At 32.2% G+C, this 22617-nt stretch overlaps 1 protein-coding gene across 6 annotated transcripts; it reads right to left on the bottom strand.

Moving 5' to 3' along the window:
• Positions 1-2449: 2449 nt before the first annotated feature.
• On the bottom strand, positions 2450-21940 carry LOC106065731 (retinoblastoma-binding protein 5 homolog). 6 transcript variants are annotated; one of them, XM_056010196.1, is made up of 18 exons: positions 21783-21940; positions 19184-19382; positions 18555-18695; positions 16070-16157; positions 15744-15815; positions 15531-15640; positions 14731-14850; positions 14401-14554; positions 13455-13526; positions 13154-13271; positions 12469-12535; positions 11456-11552; positions 9307-9342; positions 8320-8349; positions 5196-5259; positions 4739-4867; positions 3402-3548; positions 2450-2520 (listed from the first exon to the last, which is right to left on the bottom strand). In XM_056010196.1, the coding sequence occupies exons 1-18, from the start codon at positions 21799-21801 to the stop codon at positions 2507-2509; spliced, it is 1677 nt and encodes a 558-aa protein (XP_055866171.1). In that variant the 5' UTR covers positions 21802-21940; the 3' UTR covers positions 2450-2506. The 6 variants fall into 6 exon arrangements, with proteins under 6 accessions (XP_055866171.1, XP_055866169.1, XP_055866172.1 ...); XM_056010194.1 differs by having other exon boundaries at positions 2450-3548; XM_056010197.1 differs by having other exon boundaries at positions 2450-3548; positions 8329-8349.
• Positions 21941-22617: the final 677 nt, after the last annotated feature.

Below are 22617 nucleotides of genomic sequence, written 5' to 3'. Positions count from 1 at the left end.
CATTTGTATTTTCTAATTTGTCCATATGAAAATGTCTAAAACAGCTTTACTCAAATTGCTGGCAGGGGGTTATGATATGGCAACTGGGGGTTGTTTGGGGATGGGGAGGGGATAGATCTGGCAATTTACTTTTGAAGGGTAAAAAAAATATATTTTTACTTAATCCATAACTCCAGGTTTGAATAGTAACCAAGTAAAATAAAAATGTTAGAAAAAATTTTTTTTTTAGTAAAAGATGTTTTATCTTCTAAGTAGAACCTTTTAAAATTAAACCCTTTTTGTGAGAGGTGTCTACAATAATATCGACTTAAAACGTTTCAAAGAAAATTTTTAAGAAGCGAGATTCTTCTTGACTTTCTTGTATCAAAGCAATTGAATTTCAGAATTTCTCATAACTCATGCATCGCTGATGACTTTTTTTTGTAACAATAAAAAAAATTATCTTAACATAAAACTCATACCCCATTACCGACACAGGTACATTATGTTTACCTCAAATGTCCCTTGCATAATAGTATTTGACATGTATTAGCTTGTCTCGCCCCATTTTGTCATGAACTGTCCCTACTATGAGAAAAAGATGATCTTCTGAAACTCAGAATGCAGGAAAACGCATAGCATGGCTCCTAGACACCACTGGGAGAGCTTACAGTGTTACAGACCACACTATTAGAGCTGACATTACTCTACCAGACCAGAGCATACTTCACTGGTGAGAAACACTGGTCTAGAAATGTATTTCTTACAAAGCATTTCTTGATGCAGTTGAACATGGAAGTGGATTGCATCAGCACTACATTTTACCTTAAACATGGTTGGTAGAAATCTATACAAGTGCCTCAAGGCTATCAACGGATCAAGTTAAAATACTATTTTGCATCCCAATGCATTATTGCAAAGATTTTCAATTACATAGAAGCACAAGTAGTATACAGACTGTTAAAGATTAAAAAGCTAAAAGTAAATTGGGAAAAAAAAATGTTAACTGTCCTTGGTAAAATATCTATTGAAAACATTAGAGCTAATACTTATAATTTGGAGAAGATAATAAAGATGTAATTAATTAGTTGAATCAGATATATAAGTATACTAGCCAAATATGACCTGCCGCCTGTGTATATTGCTCATCTCGTGGATTGGATTTAGATTTATGTCAAACATGGAGAATGTTCCCTACACATTTTTGTAATTTGCCATGAAAATAAACGTACAGTGTGAAAATAGGTTCATCTGTTCAGCTGACATATTCATATCAAAAACTGTGAAAAAGGGTTTACCCAATTTGTTATAAATGTTTTCTTTAATAGAGTTACAATGAATTCTTTTTGTCTATTTTTAGGGCCTTCTTGTTGCGGGTGGGACATTAAACATACACTATGGTCTCAGCCATGATCTAAGGAACATTTATGCCAAGTTTAATCAAGCTGGTAAAAAAAAATTCTGATTTTTATTTGGGACATACATATGCCGTACTTTCTGCTTTATATTATAGATACTTCATGCATGCAGTTTATAGTCTACAAATAAATCTACATCATCCCACTTGTGGTCTTTTCAAAAAAATAAATATTTGTTTAGATGAAATACCAATTTTTAAACACATCAGCTTTCAATGAATCAGTTGTGAAAATATGTTAACACACTATAATATGTATCCATACCACATGATTGTTTTGATAGAATACACCCACTTGAAGAAACAGCCATGGTAGCACTTTTGATGAGTCAGTCTTATGGACCACATACCCCTGTCTTTATATCAATTGAAAATGTCTGTGTCTAGTCACTGAAAGAACTCTTTATTTCAATTGAAAAGATGTCTGTGTGTAGTCACTGAATGAACTCTTTATGTTGTGTCTGTTCTATTTATGTGTGTGTTTCTGTTGTGTTGTCAAAAGAGTGTGTGTAATCACAACAAATTTCCATGAGGATCAATAAAGCAGTCTTAGATATTGTATTATGTAGGTCAAAAACTGTTTAATAATAAAACACAAAAAGCCTCAAGTTTTATATTTTACCATTTTATTAGACAAATTATATACAAAAAAAAAAAAAAAAAGATAGTCTACAAAACAACATGCTGTATTTACAATAAACCAATATATACAATGAGCTTGGATTTTATATAAACATTTACAAATCATTTTAAATAGATCAATACCGTAATGTCAAAGTTATGACTTGACATACAGAGTCTATTAGTACAATATCTAAAGAGACTGCTATTTGTAATAATGTTTTTATCATGGATGTGGATCACAAAATATAAAAAGCATGTGCACAGCATTTTTGGAATTCAAAGCCCTTCCAAATGTGATTCCCTGCACTATTTATTTCAAACCTTTTGTTTCAAACAAAAAAAACCTTACCATCACAAAGGAAATGTTTTGATTGTGACGTATGTTGTTCTGTACAGCACTTAAGTTTACGACCTCAGTGTGTGTATGTGTGTGCCTGACTAGCTACTAGAAGTGTTTCATTTAGACTAATCCTAACACTGGACAACTCAATAGCCTGAAGCTGAGGAAACAAAAGTATGTGCATTAGTCACAGGACAAACACATTGCGGCAAAAGTTTCAACTTTTATCTCACCCTCTTACTAAACACTTTGCGGCAAAAGTTTCAACGTATATGTCGACCTCTTGCTCAACACATTGCAGCAATTTGATGATGGACAGTAAATAAAAGCTTTATCTTAAATATCACTGACTGCCTTTACATGAGGCCACTATGACAAGTTTGAATTGAATTCTCTCTTGTGTAAAGAGAGTTGTTAAAGATGAACAAAGGATCAGTTTTGATCTGCCCCAGGACAAAGAGGACATGTGATCCAATATAGCCAAATACTTATTTAAAAAATGGTCTAGTAACATCAGTAGTTATTGGTTATAAATCACTAGCATATAATTAGCCAGTAATAGCATTGCAATGGCAACATGATGATTGTCATTATGAAGGTCATGAAGACCAAAAGTGTTCAGCATTAGACAAAACTCATTTCTATGGCCAACAGTTTACAAGAGCAGTATATGGCCAGCACAATGACTGCCTCTACCCAATCAGGTACTGATTAAGTAAACCTTGAAGATTTCTTAAATCACTAGTCAGGTTACACATCACCAAGATTCATGACTGAAATCTTCAGTTAGCCAAAATAGGCAATGTTCTAAGTCTGTTGTAATGAAATTAAAAATATCACTGAATGCACATTATCTGCTGATTTTATCATTAAGTCAAACTGTTATTTTTTTTTTACATTTACATTATGTATTATTCTAAGAATTATATCATATGGCAAACATGCTGCTACCTAGACTTGTAAATTCAGGATATTTCATTAAAATTAGTAACATATACAACATAAATGATCTCCCCTGTCAATAGTACTGTCTCCCTTTACCTGCATTCTCACCAGCCCCATCATCTCCCTTGTTTCTATCTTTATGTCTAGACTTTTCTTGCTTTGAAGATTTGGATTTTTGAGGCTTGGACTTTTTGGAATGGGTTTTCTCCTGAGGTTTCTTTACGTTGAGTATTGGATGAATTTCTGTAAAATTAAATGGCACCATAGTGAAAATATTTTGATAAATAGCCCACATCATCGACTAAAGTTCAATTCATGCGTTCATAATATAATTTAAAAAAAAAATTAAATCTGATTAATCAAACCACTAGTTAAATTACACCAGACACTTATACTGACCAAATTCTAATGTACTAAAACAATTTCATCATACAATCGAATCTGGTTAAACAAATCACTGGTTAAAAGGACCCAAAATTATTGTGTCCCATGATGGTCCAAATAACAAGATTTTACTGTATATAATTAAAATGCTGCATTACTTCCCCTTTTTTTTTTACAATGAAATGAAACTATGTGAAGATAATTTGCAGACTGATAATTTAAAATCTTTATAGTTTAACATTAAAAGAAATTTTTAGTTTAATCTGCTAAGAATAAACAACAAAAGATCTATGAATCAGGAAACTGACAGAAAATGTGAATATAGCACATCAAAATATGAGCAATTGCTTTAGTAAGATTTATTATGAGGCAACATTCAAATACTATTCAGTCAGGGTTGTCTTAAAAGCCTTGGCGTGTTCGCCCAGGTCACTGACATTTATTGTACACATTCGTACTTAATGATAAATAACTGAGGAGCTGTTAACATAGTCAATATATTCAACATGATGAATTATTTACAATGAATTAAATGGTGATACATCCTCTTTTGATGGTATGAACATAATCACAAATAATGAATTATTTTACATATATATTTTGTAATGTCCCATTAAGCATTCTGCACCTACCAGTCTCACAAGCTCAACACACCACCTCAGTACATATTCGGCACTCTAGACAACAAATGGCACAACACTAACAAACAGCTGACTCCAGTGTAGACCCAATCTACAATCCTATCACTAGCTCCCTGATCCCAAAGACAAAAGTCTTTAAAAGACTATTTTTACAAAACTAGGCAGTGAAACAACTGCAAGAGAGTACAAAACAGTGTCACACACTTAGCCTAACCTAAGATGACAATAGCAAGCATTACAGAGATAAAACATCATCTCCAATAGTAAGAAAGAGGCTAGATAAACAAAAAGCAATACGGCAACAAAGGTGCATTCTTCTATGATTTAGCACACAAAAGAAAAGTATAAGTACTCACCACCGACACAAGTTAAAATTCTATTACTTCACAATTTGAGAAGAAAACTCACCGTCACGAGGTGCATCTGGTAAGTCAATGTCCATCATTTTTGTCTTTTTTTTCTTTCCTGACGGTGGACCATCCGACTGATTTCTTTTTTTGTCACTGTCATGACTGTGTCTGGTTCTCTTGTCTCCAGCTGAGTCAGACAGAGAAGACAAACAGGACATAGCAAGAAGACTTATACAAAAGACAAACAGGACATAGCAAGATGACTTATACAGAAGACAAACAAGACATAAGATGACTGTACTTATATCAAGGTCCCTTAAAACACAAACTAATAGGTCACTATCATTGAGTTTGACTAATCCACTTTTAGTTCCTAATAAAATAGTAAACTAAAAGACTTAATGTCATATCAAATTTATATTAAAATCCAACTTATCCTACAACCCAAAAGCCTAGTATTAAATATCTGTATTTGCATGATAAATAAATCAAGTTCTTTTATTAGTGCTACTTACTTGTTGGTGTTTCAGGGGCCTGAGATTTCTTTTTCTCTGGTACAGCTGTAGTTTGGTCATCATTCTATACAAACAATAGAAGTGGAGATCGGATATTAATTAGTGAAATATAATTATCCTTACTATGAAGTTGTTTTATTTCAGCAGACTTAACATTTTCATGCCTAACATATGTATGGAAAAACTGCAGAATACGAGTGAAAATAACATAGTCAATTTTAGCATTAGATAGTAATTAGCTTAAAAATAACTTCATAAAAAGAAAAAAATAAACTTACATTATTTTCAAGAAAATTAAGCAGAATTTACATTGTAAATATCATTTATTTCAGATTTGTCAAGGTAATTAATCAAAATAACATGGCCAATAAGACTAACATTCAAATAAAAAGCAATAGAAATGTATAAATTGAAAGTCTAATTAAATGTAGGGAAAAATAAACAGGTTCTAGGATAAAATATTGGAAGAAGCAAAATATCAGCCAAATTAAAGTTGCTATCAGCAATTTAAAAAATAATTCTAGCAAAATGCTGAGTGAAATGAAAAGTAAAAATGAAGAATTAGAGCTTACTCCTCATTTCTTATGTACGGTAGGTTTTTAAAATCTACAAATAATGTGAATGGGAAATAAATAAATATCTTTCTCTAGAAAGATGTACTTTTATTTAGGCTAACATATCTAGTTTCAATTATTTCGTTTAAAATATTTTAGAATTAATGAATGAAGTTGAGGTTTTTAGCGACAATTTTGCCATAAGTAAAAAAAAAAAAAAAAGAAAAAGCAAAGTCTTAGTATGTGCATGGCAATGATGGGACGTTAGGTTAACATAACACGACAGTGCTTCTTGTTTTACTGAGACAAAACTAAGTGCAGACACACCAGCTGAAACTCTGCATGTGAAATTCAAAGGACAAAAATGGATCTTTTACTCTTGATATTCATTTGTTTATAAAGCACACAAGAAATATCAGTACATCTGATATTTGAGCTTCAATGTCTAGAATCAACTCATTAGGCAAAATATAAGGCAATATAAAGCCCAATACCTGTCTTATATTTCAAAATGTATACATTTTATGAGCTGAATACAGAACTCACAGGAAGAGAAAATTATGTGCAGGGCTTATTGTATTGACTAAACCAGCCAACAATAACCTAAAACCTAACCAGAATATAAAGTTGCTTAAGGATTGTTGAGTCCACCCAGCTCTTATGGGTACCTGACATTAGTTGGGGAAAAGTAATGGCGGTTGGTTGTTGTGCTGGCCACATGACACCCTCGTTAATCGTTGGCCACAGAAACAGATGACCTTTACATCATCTGCCCTATAGGCCACAAGGTCTGAAATGGGAACAGGACAAGGGAGGATTGTTATGGCACGATTAGGAATTTGTCACGAACAGTTGTTTCATAAGGTGGGAAAGTTGTGACTTGGAGACAATGACGTGATGAGTTAAAGACAAGACTAGGAGGTGAACAGAAGATTTTGGCAGCTAGAGTACGGTCGGCTTTACTAAGTGAAGTACAGATTTAGCTTGATGACATTCGATGGTTCCCTTGGTTAGTATTACACTTCTTGTTCAACATTTGCTATCAACGTCGACTAACTTCTATTGTTGGCCTTTCACCTGTGTTATTTCGATTTTGTTATTTGAGTGTTACCTCTGTTTGACCTATCTGCATTACGCATAAGACACAGCGAGGAAGCGCCTAACTGGATGGTATAGAACCTGATGCAACATATCCTAGCATCTAAGGTCAGACAACCTTGCAGGTGACAGCTTTGTCATTGTGAACATAAAGAAATCATTGCCAAAACATCAGGCCTCATTTCCAAGAGATGACAAGGAATGAACTCAATCTTGATTTTAAAACTCAAACCTCTTTAAACTGTTCACAGAACAACCCAGAGACCACAGTAAAGACAAAGTGACACTTATTTTGGTGGCCAAAGGATTCTGACTTAAAAATACTGCAATAAGATTGAAGCATCTCAATCAAGATTGCATTCAGCGTAAAGGGCATGTTCTGCGCACAGAAAAAAAAAGTGTTAGCCTAGAGGGCAACAAAAAATTCAATAAATGTAACATCTACTGTCAAGAACAACAACATTTGGTAAAGACAAAGTCACGCGCAATATTTTATTATGTTTGTGAATGTGCATTTACTATCATGGACATATGCTCAAACGTATCTGAAGATTATAGACTTTTGAATATGATTCAATAATATTTGTAATTTTGTTACAACTTGAACACTTAATGTCAATGCAATCTTCCTTGAAGGCATGTGATAACCTCTAGACAAGATTTATTTCAAGCTAATATGTCACAGATAATTGTATTTAAAGTAGGAAGAAATAAAATTAAAAAGTATGTAAAATTTAAAGATTGCCTATGAAGCTGTGTCACAAGGAACCAATAACACATGATAACATATTTACTGGAAGTAACAACTTGAAGATCAAGTGAAAAAACTTTCTGAAATCATTAAAAAGCATTTCTAGGAAACCAAATAATGTTTCAGTATTGACTAGCAGATTACAAATAAAATGACATCAGAGAAGCTGCCTTATCTAATGAATTTCATCAAACTAGGAATAAATGTAGAAAGCCAAATTGGTATTTGAGAAGCAGTTAGGATTTGGGGAAGCACTTGTCTCTAAGCTGTTCAGTTACATAAATAAACTGGTTGCTAAGTGAGTATTGTATTTAAAAAAATGAACAACTTAAAACAAACTTCAAGTATCTGTGAAAAATATTCCTGGAAATTAAAAGGAAAAATAATGTAGCAAACATTAAGAAAGAAATTAGCTAAAGCACATATTTTCTCTTTTTATGTTCTGATTTCTTTAGTTTAATAGAAAATGTCTAAATGTTTGTCACAAACTAGCAAACTCTATTTCTCAAATAGATACATCACTACGTCACTGAATAAAACAAATTAGTTTTTAATAACTTTGAATTATCAACAGAAATTACTTAAAAAATTAATATCAAACAAACTCTTAAACAAAAAGTCCTCATCAAATTTTAAATTTGTAACAAAAAATTGAACAAAAAAAAAATAATGATCAACACAAAATGTAACCAAGTTAAATCAAGATGTTTTGGATAGATACTTGACTGACATTGACCACAGTTCTTATAAACTGGATGATTGAAGAAAGTAATTTTTAAATTTATTTGAAAGAAGCTCGAATAATTTTTAGCAACAAATAATGAATGGAACTCAGCTTCCTCTCAAGTTATCATGACTACATAACATCTACCTAATATTGACAAGTATGATTAAAAAAAATTAAATGGGATTTGAAATGAATGTACTATATTGTAATGATTAACCCAGATAGAAATATTGTTATTTCAATTTTAAAAAATGTAAATGTAGCATTTATATTTAAATGAAAATAAAATAATTTATAGACCTATTTTACATCAATGATTAAGTGTAACTAATTAGAGCTAGTCTCAATTTTTTACCATGCAGAGCAATGAAACTACAAAATGCTAAAAGTAAATGACAATAATCTTTTGTCCTTATAGCACTCAAGCCCTGACCCATTGCATTTAACACACAGCATGTAGATTACCATACAACAACTGCTACAAACTCTCTAAGTCAAAGTGTTTAGTCTCAAATGAGAATACTTAAGAAGTATTATCAAAATAAAAATATTTTCCAGCTCAATATTAATGGATGAACTTAGCTGACCTCATAAAATCAATGTCCTCCACTGGCAATGTTAAGAGTAAAATCTTTCCACATCCTATTAAGAAAAGCAAGAGGTATTCAACATGGGAAACTGTGCTAGTTCCCTACCTCTAAGTGACCACCTTTCAACAGACTTTATTATTTTACTGCTTTATACCACATTCTCCTAGTACCCAATCCAACTACACAACCAAATTTGTTTATATATATGTGATATGATGGCTATTTTCACATCTTGAAACCAAATATTTGTTTGATTCATAGTGTGACAAAGCTTCTTGTCATATATAGGACTAACTTTCTAGTGCTCTAATACATTCCCCATTGTAGACATTAAAAACTAGAAACATACAAACAGAAATTAGCAAAACAAAAAAAACAGAGTGATTGTTACCGGTACTCTGGGTATGGCACCCTGCGATGTTCTTTTCTGCTCAGAATAATCAATGAGGGAGCAAAATAAAAACAAGACACATGATAAGCACACACAAAAAAAAAAGAAAATAAATAAAATGCAAAATCCTTACAGACAATGTCAGTAGCTTGTGTTTTCAAAGTCACATAATCATACACATATATCAAAATAAAAACATACTGACAAACCAAACATAATACAATTGTGTATCACTTATTTAGACCAAGTACAGAAGAGGACAAATTTAGGTTTTAGATTTTTAAATTTTATGTTAGATTTTTAATTTTATGGTACATTTTTAGACCATGTCGTGCCCTAGTTTTTCAGGGATTCTTTCTTCTATTCAACAAGTACAGAGTGTATTATGTTTTGTTTTATGCTACAAAAAAACAGAAATGCTACAAGTCTCAAAATAATAAATATTGTCCCTGAAAAATCAAAACTCTTCCAAGTGATAATTACCAGTGATTTATAAGTAGTTTGGTTTCCAAACCTGGGGTCCTAAGTTCAAATCTCTGTGAAGACTGGGATTTTGAATTTTAGGATTATTAGGGCGCCTTTGAGTCAATGTCTCTAATGAGTACCACCTGACTTTAGTTGGGGAAAGTAAAGGAGCTTGGTTCTTGTGTTGGCCACATGTCAGCCTGCTTATAAACTGTTGACCATAGAAACAGATGACCTTAACATCATATGCCCCATAGATCACAAGATTTAAAAGGGGAACTTTACTATTACTTTGACAAACAAAGGATGTAATCCTTTAGCAGTATTTTTTTTTAGCAGTATATATTTTTTAACAAATATAAATATTGAATTTGTTAAAATTCATTCGACTGTTAAGTTCACAAGAGAAAAACAATTGAGCATTTAATATGAAGTTCTAGATCTGCGCCAAAAAGTAACTATAAACTGCCTGATAAAATAAATTAAAAAAAAAAAAAAATAATAATTTAAGAAGATCCAATAAGCCTCTAATAAGATGGTAGCAGAAATTTTGTAACTGAATTCTGAGAAAATTGTGAAAAATGTTTTTAAAAAAGTCTATTAGATGTATTATGGGCGACTTTTGACAGGATATAAATCAATGTTTGAATACCTCACATGCAAATCATAAAGGTGCAAGGGAACAGTAACATTTGGTTCAATTTTGTTTTCAAATGTAGCATTTCTGTTTGAATACACAACTATTAAAACAATGAACTAGTATTAGGTTACCAGTTAGACATCGTATTAAATGATTAAAAAAGGAAAGATTGTAAACGTTACTTTGTAAGTAAAAGAAAAAAACACATTCAGTTTAAATAGAAAGAAGCAAAATGTAACTTTCATCAAAATTATTCTCCAAATTAGGCTATTTTGAATGTGATTACGCAAGAAGTGACAGTTCCTAAACCTGACAGCTATTAGATCTAATACATATTTGAAAATTACAGAAAATATCATAAATGGTAATTGCCAGATTTGATTTTTGTCATTCAAATGTATACTTAGTATTAGTCTGTTGCTTGATATGCCAACTAATTGGAATGCCTAAGTAAACAGTCTTGGACATTTTTTCTCTAATTTGTTTTATTTTCCAAATACTTCACTTTGTGTTTAACTAATTGCCTGAGTCTCTCCATTGTGTAGACAAATGCCTAAAGTTGAAGCAATGCTTTTAAGAATGACAATAAATAGAATACATAATAGAAGAAGAAGAAGGAAAAAAAGGAATAAAAGAAAAATGAAGAAGACAAGAAAAAAATATACTGAATCAAAAATGACCACCACTTTCTAAAGAAGCTTAATTTCATCAATAGTTAGTGAAAGAATTGATAATTATGATCAAATTACTAATGCTTCAATTTTACTACAATAAGGTGATGCATGCTTTGAAAAAATATTTAAAAAAAAAAAGCCTTTGTTATACTTTATAACACTTATATTTACATAAATGTAAAAATAAATAAATACAAATAAATAATGTTCCATGCAAACAGAGGAAACAACTTTTGAGACATTTTTCTGCTATTTTGACCAAAAAAAGAACAAACAAACAAAAAACAAAACATACTTCTCAAAGCAAGTCACACACAGCCAAACCAAACGTTTGTACACTGAGATAGAGGACAAGACACTGTTAACTTACAGCTTCAGAGCTTGCCTGCCAACCATCTTCTGGCTCTTCAACATCAGGAGATACAGGCAGGAACAACAGAGCCTCTTTGTCCTCTTCATCTTCGTCACTGACATAGAAAAAAAATGATGAGTGAGTGTGGAAGTGGTGAAAATGTTCTAGTGATGGGATGGGGTTGTGGTGGTCGTTCTCACATTTGAATCCTGGTGAAGAATTTGTACTTTTAGGATGTCTTTGAATCCACCAAACTGTGACCAATACCCTCACAATTTGTTAGGGAAAGTAAAGATATTAATGCTGGTTACAATATTCTCATTCACTGATGACCTTAAATACAGGAACATAGGCTGTTAGCTTTATTAAAAAAATCTCATAGCTTCAATGGGAAACTTAAAAGTTAAGTGGCAGTCAAAAAAAGTTAAAGAGAAATGAAATAAGATGTATAGAAAAACCTAAGATCACTAAGACTTTATCTTTTTATCATCAACTATGAAATGTTCCCCTTTCAGACCTTGCAATGATATAAAGGTAATCTATTTCTGTGGCCCATGGTTAACAAAGGTGTTGTGTGGCCAGCACAATGACCAACCCCATTACTTTTCCCCAACTAATGTCAGGTACCCATTCCAGCTGAGTGAACTCTAGGCGTCCAAAGATCCCGAAATTAAAAATCCCAGTCTTCATCACGATTCGAACCTTGGACCCTCAGTTTGGAAACCAAGCTCTTTACCGCTCAGCCACAGCGCCTCCCAACTATGAAGTAAATGATGTGTATTTATAATATTCTTTGACTAGGCTGAAAATTAATCATGCTCAATACCCAAAAAGTAAAGTAAAGTTCCCTTTTCAGACCTTGTGATCTGTGGGGCAGATGATGTTAAGGTCATCTGTTTCTTTAGCCAATGGTTAATGAGCAGGGTGTCATGTGGCCAGCATAAAGACCTTTAAATGAATTCCTTAGACATAACAAATGTACACAATATTTTTGTGTATAATTGAAAGAGTATCAATGTAAAGTGAATTACCTGCTAACAAATGCTTGTATAGGTTCCACTGTACACACATCTACCTCTGTATCTTCTTCAACAGGAGCTTAAAAAAACAACAAAAAGTTAATTTAATGTATTATATCTTCCAAATTTGGTAGGACGCATGAGGCGTAGTGAGGATTTGGTAGACTACTAAACCAAAAGGGACTGACTTAGCCTTTATATTTTACTACCTCTTTCTTGCAACATACACATTTTAAATAGAATCACTCATACTGTAGTAGTTTTAAGTAGAATCACTCATACTGTAGTAGACAAGATTTAGTTGCAATACAGACATTTTAAAGTAAGACCACTAATACAGCCGTAGACAAGATTCAATGGGAAGACAGAAATGGGGCTAAATAGCCGTAGGACCTTAAGACATTGCCAAAGCAAGTTACTGCATTATGAGTCTTCAACCTTAAAAGGGAATTCCACTTGATCAAAAGGATCAAACTGTTTAAGACAATTGGCTACATTGTCGTCCCACACTACATAGCAATCAAGCAATAAAACTTTTTTTTTTTTGCTTTGCTTTTTTAAAATTTTATATGTATAAAAAAAAAAGAACTTGAATGAACAGATTTTAAAGAATCATCTATTACCATTTCATTCTTTCCCAGTAAACATATAGGTCCTATTAATAGGCAACAAAAAGGTAAATACCCTGGCAGCTTACCTTTACTCTCTTCTTTCTCTTTGTCCTCATCCTCAAGATCAAACTCTGACTCTCTTTCATCATACTCTACATTCTCATCTAACTCCTTGAAGTCTGGTGCAAAAGCACTCCAGTTTTCCTGGACACAAACAGTACAATGGGAAGATGTTCAATACACATTTCAGAAGAGTTTCAAATTAAAACATTATAAGATCCAATTTTGGTTTCAATAATTGTTTTTCAACATTCTCCTTGTCTGAATGGGGTGTTGTTGCAAATAAAACTATTTACATTAGAAAGAAACACTCAAGGATGAACTAACCACTTGATTCTGAGCCCATATTGACACCAAACCACTTGATATAGAAGCAATGATTGGTCTCACAGGATGCCACTGAAAAAATAAAATAAATTCAAAAAGTCATATAAAAACAAAATTGATTTATGCAAAGTACAATAGAAGATTTAAAATTCTATGAATTAATTATGATTAATTTTATTATATAATTTAAATTGAGACATTTCCTCATATTTTGTGCACAATGATATTAAAAATTTTTTTTTTTCAATAACAACATTTGTTTCAAAATATAAAATATTTTTTTTTGAAAAATTTGATATTTCTATACTTTCACCAATCTTTGTACAAATACTTGTTTTCTATTGTCACTTGCACAAGGAAGGAAATCTGTTCTCTAACCAACTATTATGTTGTATTATGAACTGTATATCACAAAATATATAATGACAAACATATAGAAATTGTTCCATCCATAAAGGATCAGATCATTATATTTTGTTCACAATGCATTTTCAATACAAGTCTTACAAATCCAAATTGAGATACTATCATTACTAATTGAAATTACTTCAAAATAGTTCTTACTGTTATATCATAAAAGATACATTTATAAAAAAAAAAATCTAGGATAAATTCTAATGGCTTATTTAAAAAGTTAGTACCAATTGTTTTTTTTTCTTGCAGTGATACAGGCTGCCAGATCATTTGTATATACCCAAATTTCCAGTAGAAAGAGAGAGTGCCATATAATTGCAGGCATTTTAAAAGGATATCATGTTAAAGAAGCTAATAAATATAAGTTTTAGTTATGTAAGTTTTTAGTTAACATATAAATGGTTCCACTGAGCATTAGATATATCAAACAAATCAAATCATATAACAAACAAGGTTAGATTCCCATCTCTTATACCACTTGCTTTTTTTCTCTACACTTTCCAGCAACCATTTCAAAGACATAAACACTTACAACAACATCAAGAAGCAGTTCTCCTTTGGTTCCATGTAAAATTTTCACCAAATTCCCCACAGCCTTTTCCCAGATGTACAGAGAGTGCTGCCTGGCTGACCCAGCTACAATGTATTCACCATCTCCAGAGAAGCAGCATTTCTTCCATAAGGTTCTGCACAGAGGGAACAAGAACAGCTTCACAATGGAACAAGATTTTCACCATCTTAAACAATTCAGAACTATCCCAATTTTATTATAGCTTAGACTTAGAATGTGTTTCTATTAGTTCAGAGAATAATTTAACACTATGCTTATACACTGATTGCAACTAGAAAACAATGGACCTACTTGTTGACTAGATCTTGAAGTTTCTGCATGGGCTCAGGCTCTCCATCTTTACCACAGGTCAGCACCTCCCTACTCTCATACACTCGAATGATTCGGTCAGCCGAGTTCACCAAGAAACATCTGTGGACACCCAGAGTAGACAGTGAAGGAATAGTTACGTAGATAGAAACTTTTGTTGTAACTTAGAAATATCTAAATGTAGTAGCTCAAGACTTTTATGTTACTACTTGAATGTCAAAACATTTGCATTAAGTAAAATAGTTCAATTTTTCTTTTCCATTAATGTTTCAAAATATTTAAAAAATCGAAAATTATTTTCCTCAGTTCCTAATTATGCACTTGTAGCTTACACGAAAAATAGTGAAATACAAAAGAGTTCTTGCATTATTGCACATCCTAATAGGTTCACAGCTTGCATTTAAAAAAAAATAAAAAAATAAGTGAATTGTCAATTGATTATTATTATTGCATTGTTTGTAAAATAGACTGCTGAAGCAGACCTAATCATGTTTCACATACAATGTACAACTGCAGTGTGGTATTTAGTTGGCTTCATGAAGACATCTCAGTTTTAGAGGGTGTGAAAAATAATTTTAGATTAGTTTTATAAAAGAACTTTTAAGGACACTAAGAACTTGGAGTGGTATCAACCCCTAACCTACAAATTAGCTTTATCAAATGTTTCCAATTACTTTGAAGTTGTATAGTATACTAATCTAAAGAATATCATGAAATAGGGCTATTAAAGAATGTATATTCTTTCAAAAGTCAAAATTAAAGAAAAGTGATATGATTCTTACTCTCCTCTCCTTGCAAACTCTAAAGACTTGATTGCTGTAGTGTTTAGACCACCTGTTGTGACTCTAAATGAAGCAGCAATTTCTAGGTTGTCTATGTTAAAAGCTAAAATCTGAGGAGAAAATAATTTGGTATGTTCTTAGCTTCACAGACTTTACTAACCAGGACAGCAAACAGTAAATTTACTAGTGTCTAAGTGACAGGGATAAACTTACTCTTCCCTTGGCATTCCCTGTGTATATGTAACGTCCCCTTCTGTCAAAGGAGGCTATTATGTTCAAATCTGACTGAGGAAACAAACATAAAATTTAAATGAAACAATCCAACTTTTTTAACCTAATGAATTTAAATAAAACAATTCAACTTTTTTTACTCCAAATATTGTCATCTTGTTTACAATATTTTCTTGGAACACATTTTACAAATGCAAGAGTAAATAATATTATTTAAAAAAAAAACTATATTAAATTTAAAAAAAATCAAACAGACAACCAGCAAGTTGTTACAGTAAAACATGACATGTTGTGTCACTAGTTCTTACATCATCATCAAGTGGTACCACTTTGTGATCCCCTTTCACAGTCATTAACACTGCCGCATGTTTCAGTGGACAAACCAAAAACTGAGTGCTGCAGGAATTAAAAAAGAAAACTGTTTAATTGTAAATATGCTAAATAAAATGGATCTCAAACATAAAAAAGGACTGAAAAGGTCAGAATTTAATTTGTTCTGGTACTAGCAATGGTGTCTCCATTGTAGACAGTTAGAGGTGTTCCAAGCTCCATGATGTATATGGAAGGTCACTAGATTTGTATGGGAGCTATGAGGCATTAAACAATTGAGTCCAGTTTTTTGCCAGAACAATATAGGAGTAGTTCTTCCATCTCTGCGTTACCAGAATTCAAGGTACTAGCAATGAAGTCTTCTAGTCAGACAAAGATGCCAAAATTTTTTTTTTAAAGGGCTTCCTGACCGTAGTAAAGCCCAGATTTAAAGTTCTGTATTATGTGAATGGAGAGGTGTGGTGGCTGAAGGGTAAAATGCTTGGCTCTGAAATGGGGAGTCATGGTTCCAATCCTATTTCTTTTATCTTTTGGTGCCTCTGAGTCAACCCAGCTTTAATGTAATGGCATGGTTCATACAACTTTTGTGAAAATGAATTCCAGACATTTTCCAGACATTAATCTATGTTTTCCAGACTCACTAACAGTAAAATGCATGGCTACCTGAGCTTGTGGTATGCGCTCTGGACTGTCATATTCATGGTCTTGGGTTCAAACCCTTCTAATAACTAACCCCTGGGTCCTGCTGTGGGAGGTGTTTCAACTAGGATGTAATAATATAATCTTCAATTCTGAAGGAACATCCAAAACATGTTTTAAAAAAGTCACTAATCTTGCAGCACCTAGACTTAGGCAACTCAATAATATATAGATCTAGTTAGTATATATAGCCTAATAGATCTGACTTAGTTGTAAAATCTATTTTTAAATCCCAAAGAATTTTTATATAGATTTACAGTGGGCCAGTGGCTTAAACATTATAGATACTAGTTAAAATGCAAAGACTTAGTCTTAGACTTCAGGTCTATCAAGCCTAGGTAGGTTAAATACCTCTAGTCGAGTCTAGTATAATTCTTTTGGAAGAGATAGCCTAAAGATCTAGCGAGTTACTGTATTGAAATTGAAATTTAATGTGTAATAGTGGTCTACTTATGTCTAGATCTAGTTCCCAATCATAATATGTCAATATTGATTTAATTGTGTTTTTTAAATGTATAAATATTGATATCTAGTCTAGATCTAAACTAAAATTAAATGTATATCATACTAGATTATCTACTATAATCTGTATTCTAATTTAAGAAAGGGAGAGAGAGACTTCCCCACTCACAAACTTTATTTACCTGCCGCGGGGGTTGGGGGGGGGGGGGGGGTGGGGGTGGGGAGAGGAGAGACGACGACTAGCTTCCCGACTCACGTTAACAAATTGAAGCATCCATATTAATATTAGTGTCTAGAACTTTAAATCTAAACGTTTCTAATTCAATAATCATTAGATTAGTTTTGGATTTAGATCTAGAAAGTAGTCTAATAACTAATTCCAGACACTGAATTGTAAATCTAGATCTAAAACTAGTTAAAATAGATTTTCTAGATCCAGAATCCAAGCTGCACGTAGGCCTAAACATTGTTGTTTTTTTTTTGTAATTTGCTCTAAGCATCAGATTTTGTTTCAACTTTGAAAAAGTTTCATTGAACTTGAGTCTAGACCTAGATGGGTGTCCTCTGCAATCGACTGAATGACCCATTGTTTTAGTTTCAAAAAATGAAATTAGCTGGCATTTCGCCGACAAAGCCGTGATCGCGCATGCTTTTAACCATGACATATAAATATATATATAATAATTTAGCCCCTATGTCCAACTAGATCTACCCATCTAGCGTTTTACCGGTCCACATTTTTTTATGACATCGGATTTTTTAATTTTTTTTTCAAATTCCAGACTTTTGCCAGACATTAAAAAAAATTGCCTAGAAAAGTAGCAATTTTCCAGACTTTTCCAGGTCTGAAATTTTATTTTTGAAATTCCAGACTTTTTCCAGACTGCGTACGAACCCTGAATGGGTACTTGACATTAGTTGAGAAAAAGTAAAGGCAGTTGACGGTTGTGCTGGGCACATGACACCCTTGTCAACCGAATGCAACAGAAACAGATGACCTTTACATCATCTACCTTAAAGATCCCATGGTCTGAAACTGGGAACTTTACTTTATTTTTTATTATGTGAATACAAAAAGAACATGTGCAAAGAAAAGGTTTAAGGATTTTTCAATATTTTCCAAAGACAACTGGACTGTCCTCATGGGTGCAAACAAAACTTTAACTTCATCGAACATCATTGGTGTACTACAAAAACTCTAAAGAAATGATTGTGCAAATAACAAAACTGCTTCCCAAGTCCAGTGTCTACCCAGATCCCGCCACAATAGAATATTATAATTTCCAGTTATGTTGGCTCTACCTGTTCCTTGGATGCCACTGTACTTTCAAAACTGGTGAAGGAAAACGAAACACTTTATCATTGTCCCCAGAGAGTACATCCCAGATAGCCACAGTGTTGTCTGTTGCAGCACTCAGAAGTTTTTTCCCACTTCTGTTCCAGCTGAAGAAAAAAAATGTAAAAAAATTACTAGTAATGAAAAAATAAAATATTCAAGATAAGGTGATCTTATTTTGTGTAAGACCAAACATATAAGTTGAACATCTACAAAGAGAAAGAGACAATTTTATCAACCTATCACATATAAAGTTACAGATGTTTGTTTTTTTCTCCATAATTAAATAAAAAAAAACACTTGGCTATGATATATTATTGCATTTGTACTAATTTCTCTTAATGATTAAATATAAAACATTAGATATAGTTTAAACACAAATTAATTTATAAATTATTTTATTCAAAAGTAAACACTACTGAGTTAAATATTTTTTTAAAGATCAACAACCAAAATAAACAAAATGTTCCGCTCTTATGTAATTGTAAATTGAAAGGTAAAAGCACACAACGCAAAGGTGAAATTACACAATCACACACACAAAAACTTAATGAGAATATAGGGTGCACATCAACACACGGTCACATAAACAAACCTTAAGGAGCACACAGGATGCACATGTGCATTGATAAATTTGGCTATGCCCCTCGTGAGAAAATCCCATACAACTATTCTCCCATCATTGCAGCCAACTGCCAGGAGGGTCCCCTGACGATTGAAAGCACATGTGATAGCGATGCTGACACAATCTAAAGTGCCATCAAAATCTTCAGGAAAGTTTTGCCCAAATGACTCTGAAAAAGAAAAAAAAAAACTAGGTAAATTTCCAAGCTGACTAAAGGAAAAAAAGTTCTGATTCAGTGCTTTGCACCAATCAGTATGTGATGCTTAAGTGCTACCATTTTGGTGCTAGCAGTCATGACAATGTAAATCAAAAATACGATCACATAATAAAAATCAATTAATGTAGATCAATGGATGAAGGAATAAATTATAATGAAAGTTAAATAAACAAACAAAACAACAACATTAAAATAACGCAGGACAGAAATAAAAACAGATGGAAGTATAAAAAAAAAAACCTATAGTTCTTAAATTAAAAAATAATATACCTTCAAATTATTTTCTTCAGCCTAAATCTAAATATATTCTAGTTAGAAATTTCTTACTATTCACTTATTTCCACTACCTGATTGTATCTGTTACCAGGGTTACACCTTATGGTTGACCTCTACCCAGTCAAGACCACCCCAACCCTTATGCATCCTCCTTGCTACTACTATAAATTTAATTGTTTGATGAATAGTAAGAATATTTAAGCAATGTTTTATATGATGAAAGTACAGCTGTACTCTAAATCTTTCATCAGATGTCCTTAAATGTGGTCAACATCCTCAACTATCATCAACTCTAGTAACACACTACAGTGTGTAGGCTGAACAAGAGGTCATGGCTGGTCAAGGGGTATGATGGCGCATAACCAGATGACCAGTGAATGGTTGGTTAACTGTATTTAATATCAAATCACATCAGATGACATCACAAAAAAATAGAAAGGGAAAAAAGTAATGGAAAAATGGCTTCCAAAAAAATCAGTTTTTTGCATAATATATTCATGAAAGGAAAGTCAAAGTGAAGTTTGGTAGACTGATATGAAAAAAGAGGGTTTAGAATATTGTATATTTAAATAACGTGAAGTAGCTAATCAAGTAGTTAAAGATAAGTTGGTTGATAGTCATTGATTGTACAAGATTGGATTAGTCTTTGATCATCCATATTATTATTATTCCTGTAACTAAACTGACATTGTATATATAATATACTCTTATCTACACTTCGTAATTGTTACATATTTGAGTTTCAAACTGAAAGTATTAGTATTTTAAATGTCTAGATTGACTAGATCTAAACTCAAGAAAGTTATATCTAACACTAACTTGTGTTATTTCATTGTCAACGTGATTGTGTAATAGATCTAGTGATGATTGAAATACTAGTATATAATAAAACTAATGTAATAGCACCTAAGAATCTGCATGTCTTATGATTGTAGAGAAAATACATTACTGCTCTCTCTTCATACACAATTGTGACATATAATAGGCCTATATACTTATTCAGATTCTTAGAAATAGATCTAGATTTATATTATTATTATAATATATAGGCACCTTTCCATGGCGATGGGCATGGGACTCAAACCTGCTAATGGCAATGCCCAGGTTATCATTTATTCTAGAAAAGATCTAAATCTCAGATCAATCAACGACATTGGTGAAAGGGTCATCAGATTACCAGTCAGTCATCTCATTTCTGATTCTCTGCAATCTCACTCGAGTCAGTCAAGGCTCAGACCTCAGTCGCTCTCCTGACGTGTGTACAGGCTGTAGTGGTACTAAGTCTAAGTCACAGTAAGTTGTTAGTGTACACAAATGAACCAAATGTGAATCACTGAATAATAAATAACAGTGAATACCAGCATCTGAGCATTCTTTTATTACTTTTTAAAACTTTTAATCAAAAAAAGTTATTTATAAATTTATTAAAACTAGATTCTGATTCTACTTTCTAGATGATGTAGTTAATAATAATGAATAAAATGATATAATTAATATAATCAAGATCTAGATTAATCTAGATCTATGTGACACTATGACTATGTCTATAGACTATAGACAAGTCTATATTTATATAATCTAAAATTTAGATCTAGACTAGATCACTAGGCACTAGGACTAGCTAGACTAGACAGGTACTGCGTAGCGTAGACACTAGATGTAACTAGAATGACTAGATCTACTCATCTAGAAATCTAGATTAATGATTATATTATAATTATAATATTTTAATTTTTAGTTAGATCTAGATTAATCTAGAATCTAGTAGAAAATCTAGACTCTAGAGACTAGAGTAACCATCAGTAAGAGTGAGTGACAAGAGTGACTCAGAGTGGTGCCTGTGGTTAGAGTTGTTAGACAGTTAGACTCTAGTGATTTACTCAGCTAGTCACTAGACTGACTAGACTCAGTCACTTCACTAGAGTAGAGTCTCAGTAGAGTTAGTAGTTAATTAAAACATTATCATTAAAAGTAAATATAAATATTAAAAGTCTTAAAAAGACTTAGATCTAGACTTAGGGATCTAGACTAAGTATTCTAAGCATCCGACAAAAAAATAAAAGCATATTTTCCTACCTAGTAGCTCTAGATTCATAATACAACTTTAATATTTAGACTTATACAAGAAATACAATTATTAATTTTTTAGTTTGTCGAATTAGATCTAGATCTATATTAGATTAGAAATGTTTTCCCACTATTGTACCGCTTGAAGCGGAAGTTGGAGTAGGACACCTATATAAAATCAATGGAGACGTCTTAATCTATCAACGTTTACTATGACCCAAAATGACCCTCTAGTCTAAAAATAGTTTATTTGTAAACAAATGCACCTACATCTTTTTTTTTTTTTTTTTTTTACAAAGAGAATTTCTACTGTTTATTTCTTTTAGAATATATTTTTTCTCTAGTAGTGTCTATAAAACTACAGTTAAAGTCTCTGATTATTAGTAAAGTTCACCCCTGCAGCAGTATATCTTTGTTTTTGAGTTTTACCGAAAATTATAAATTATAATTAAATACGGAATTAACTCATCCATTACTTGTAATTACTTTTTACATTTTTAGGAGAGGTGGAGTCTCTCTTTAATTTGTAGGCATACACATTGTAAAAATTAAAACAGATGGCTTTGAATGAGAAATTCGTGAATATGTGTAATGCTGGTCACCACTTATTTTAAAGTTATTGATAATGTTTTATAGATTACCAATAGAAAACAGTTGAATAATATTCGAGACTAAACATGAATAAAATATTATTAGGTGATGTAAAAGCGATTAAATTTACTTTTGATACTAAAGCTATTTCCCTTGTAGATTTTCCTTTTCAGCAGAAAGTCTCCAGCTCAGAGTTGGCAGAAATGCCCCCCTCCCACCACCACCACCACCACACACACACACACACACACAC

This window comes from Biomphalaria glabrata, chromosome 14 (genome assembly GCF_947242115.1).
Source record: "Biomphalaria glabrata chromosome 14, xgBioGlab47.1, whole genome shotgun sequence".
NCBI classification, from domain to species: domain Eukaryota; kingdom Metazoa; phylum Mollusca; class Gastropoda; family Planorbidae; genus Biomphalaria; species Biomphalaria glabrata.
The sequence above is the reverse complement of the archived record's forward strand: the minus strand, read 5'-3'. Positions and strand labels throughout refer to the sequence as shown.

What these genes read in the sequence shown, in the direction of transcription:
- LOC106065731 (XM_056010194.1), bottom strand. An exon ending in CAGTGGCATCCAAGGAACAG is followed by an intron (nt 16,158 to 18,554) that starts GTAGAGCCAACA and finishes TAATTCCTGCAG; the next exon opens with CACTCAGTTTTTGGTTTGTC. An exon ending in TGGTACCACTTGATGATGAT is followed by an intron (nt 15,816 to 16,069) that starts GTAAGAACTAGT and finishes TTGTTTCCTCAG; the next exon opens with TCAGATTTGAACATAATAGC.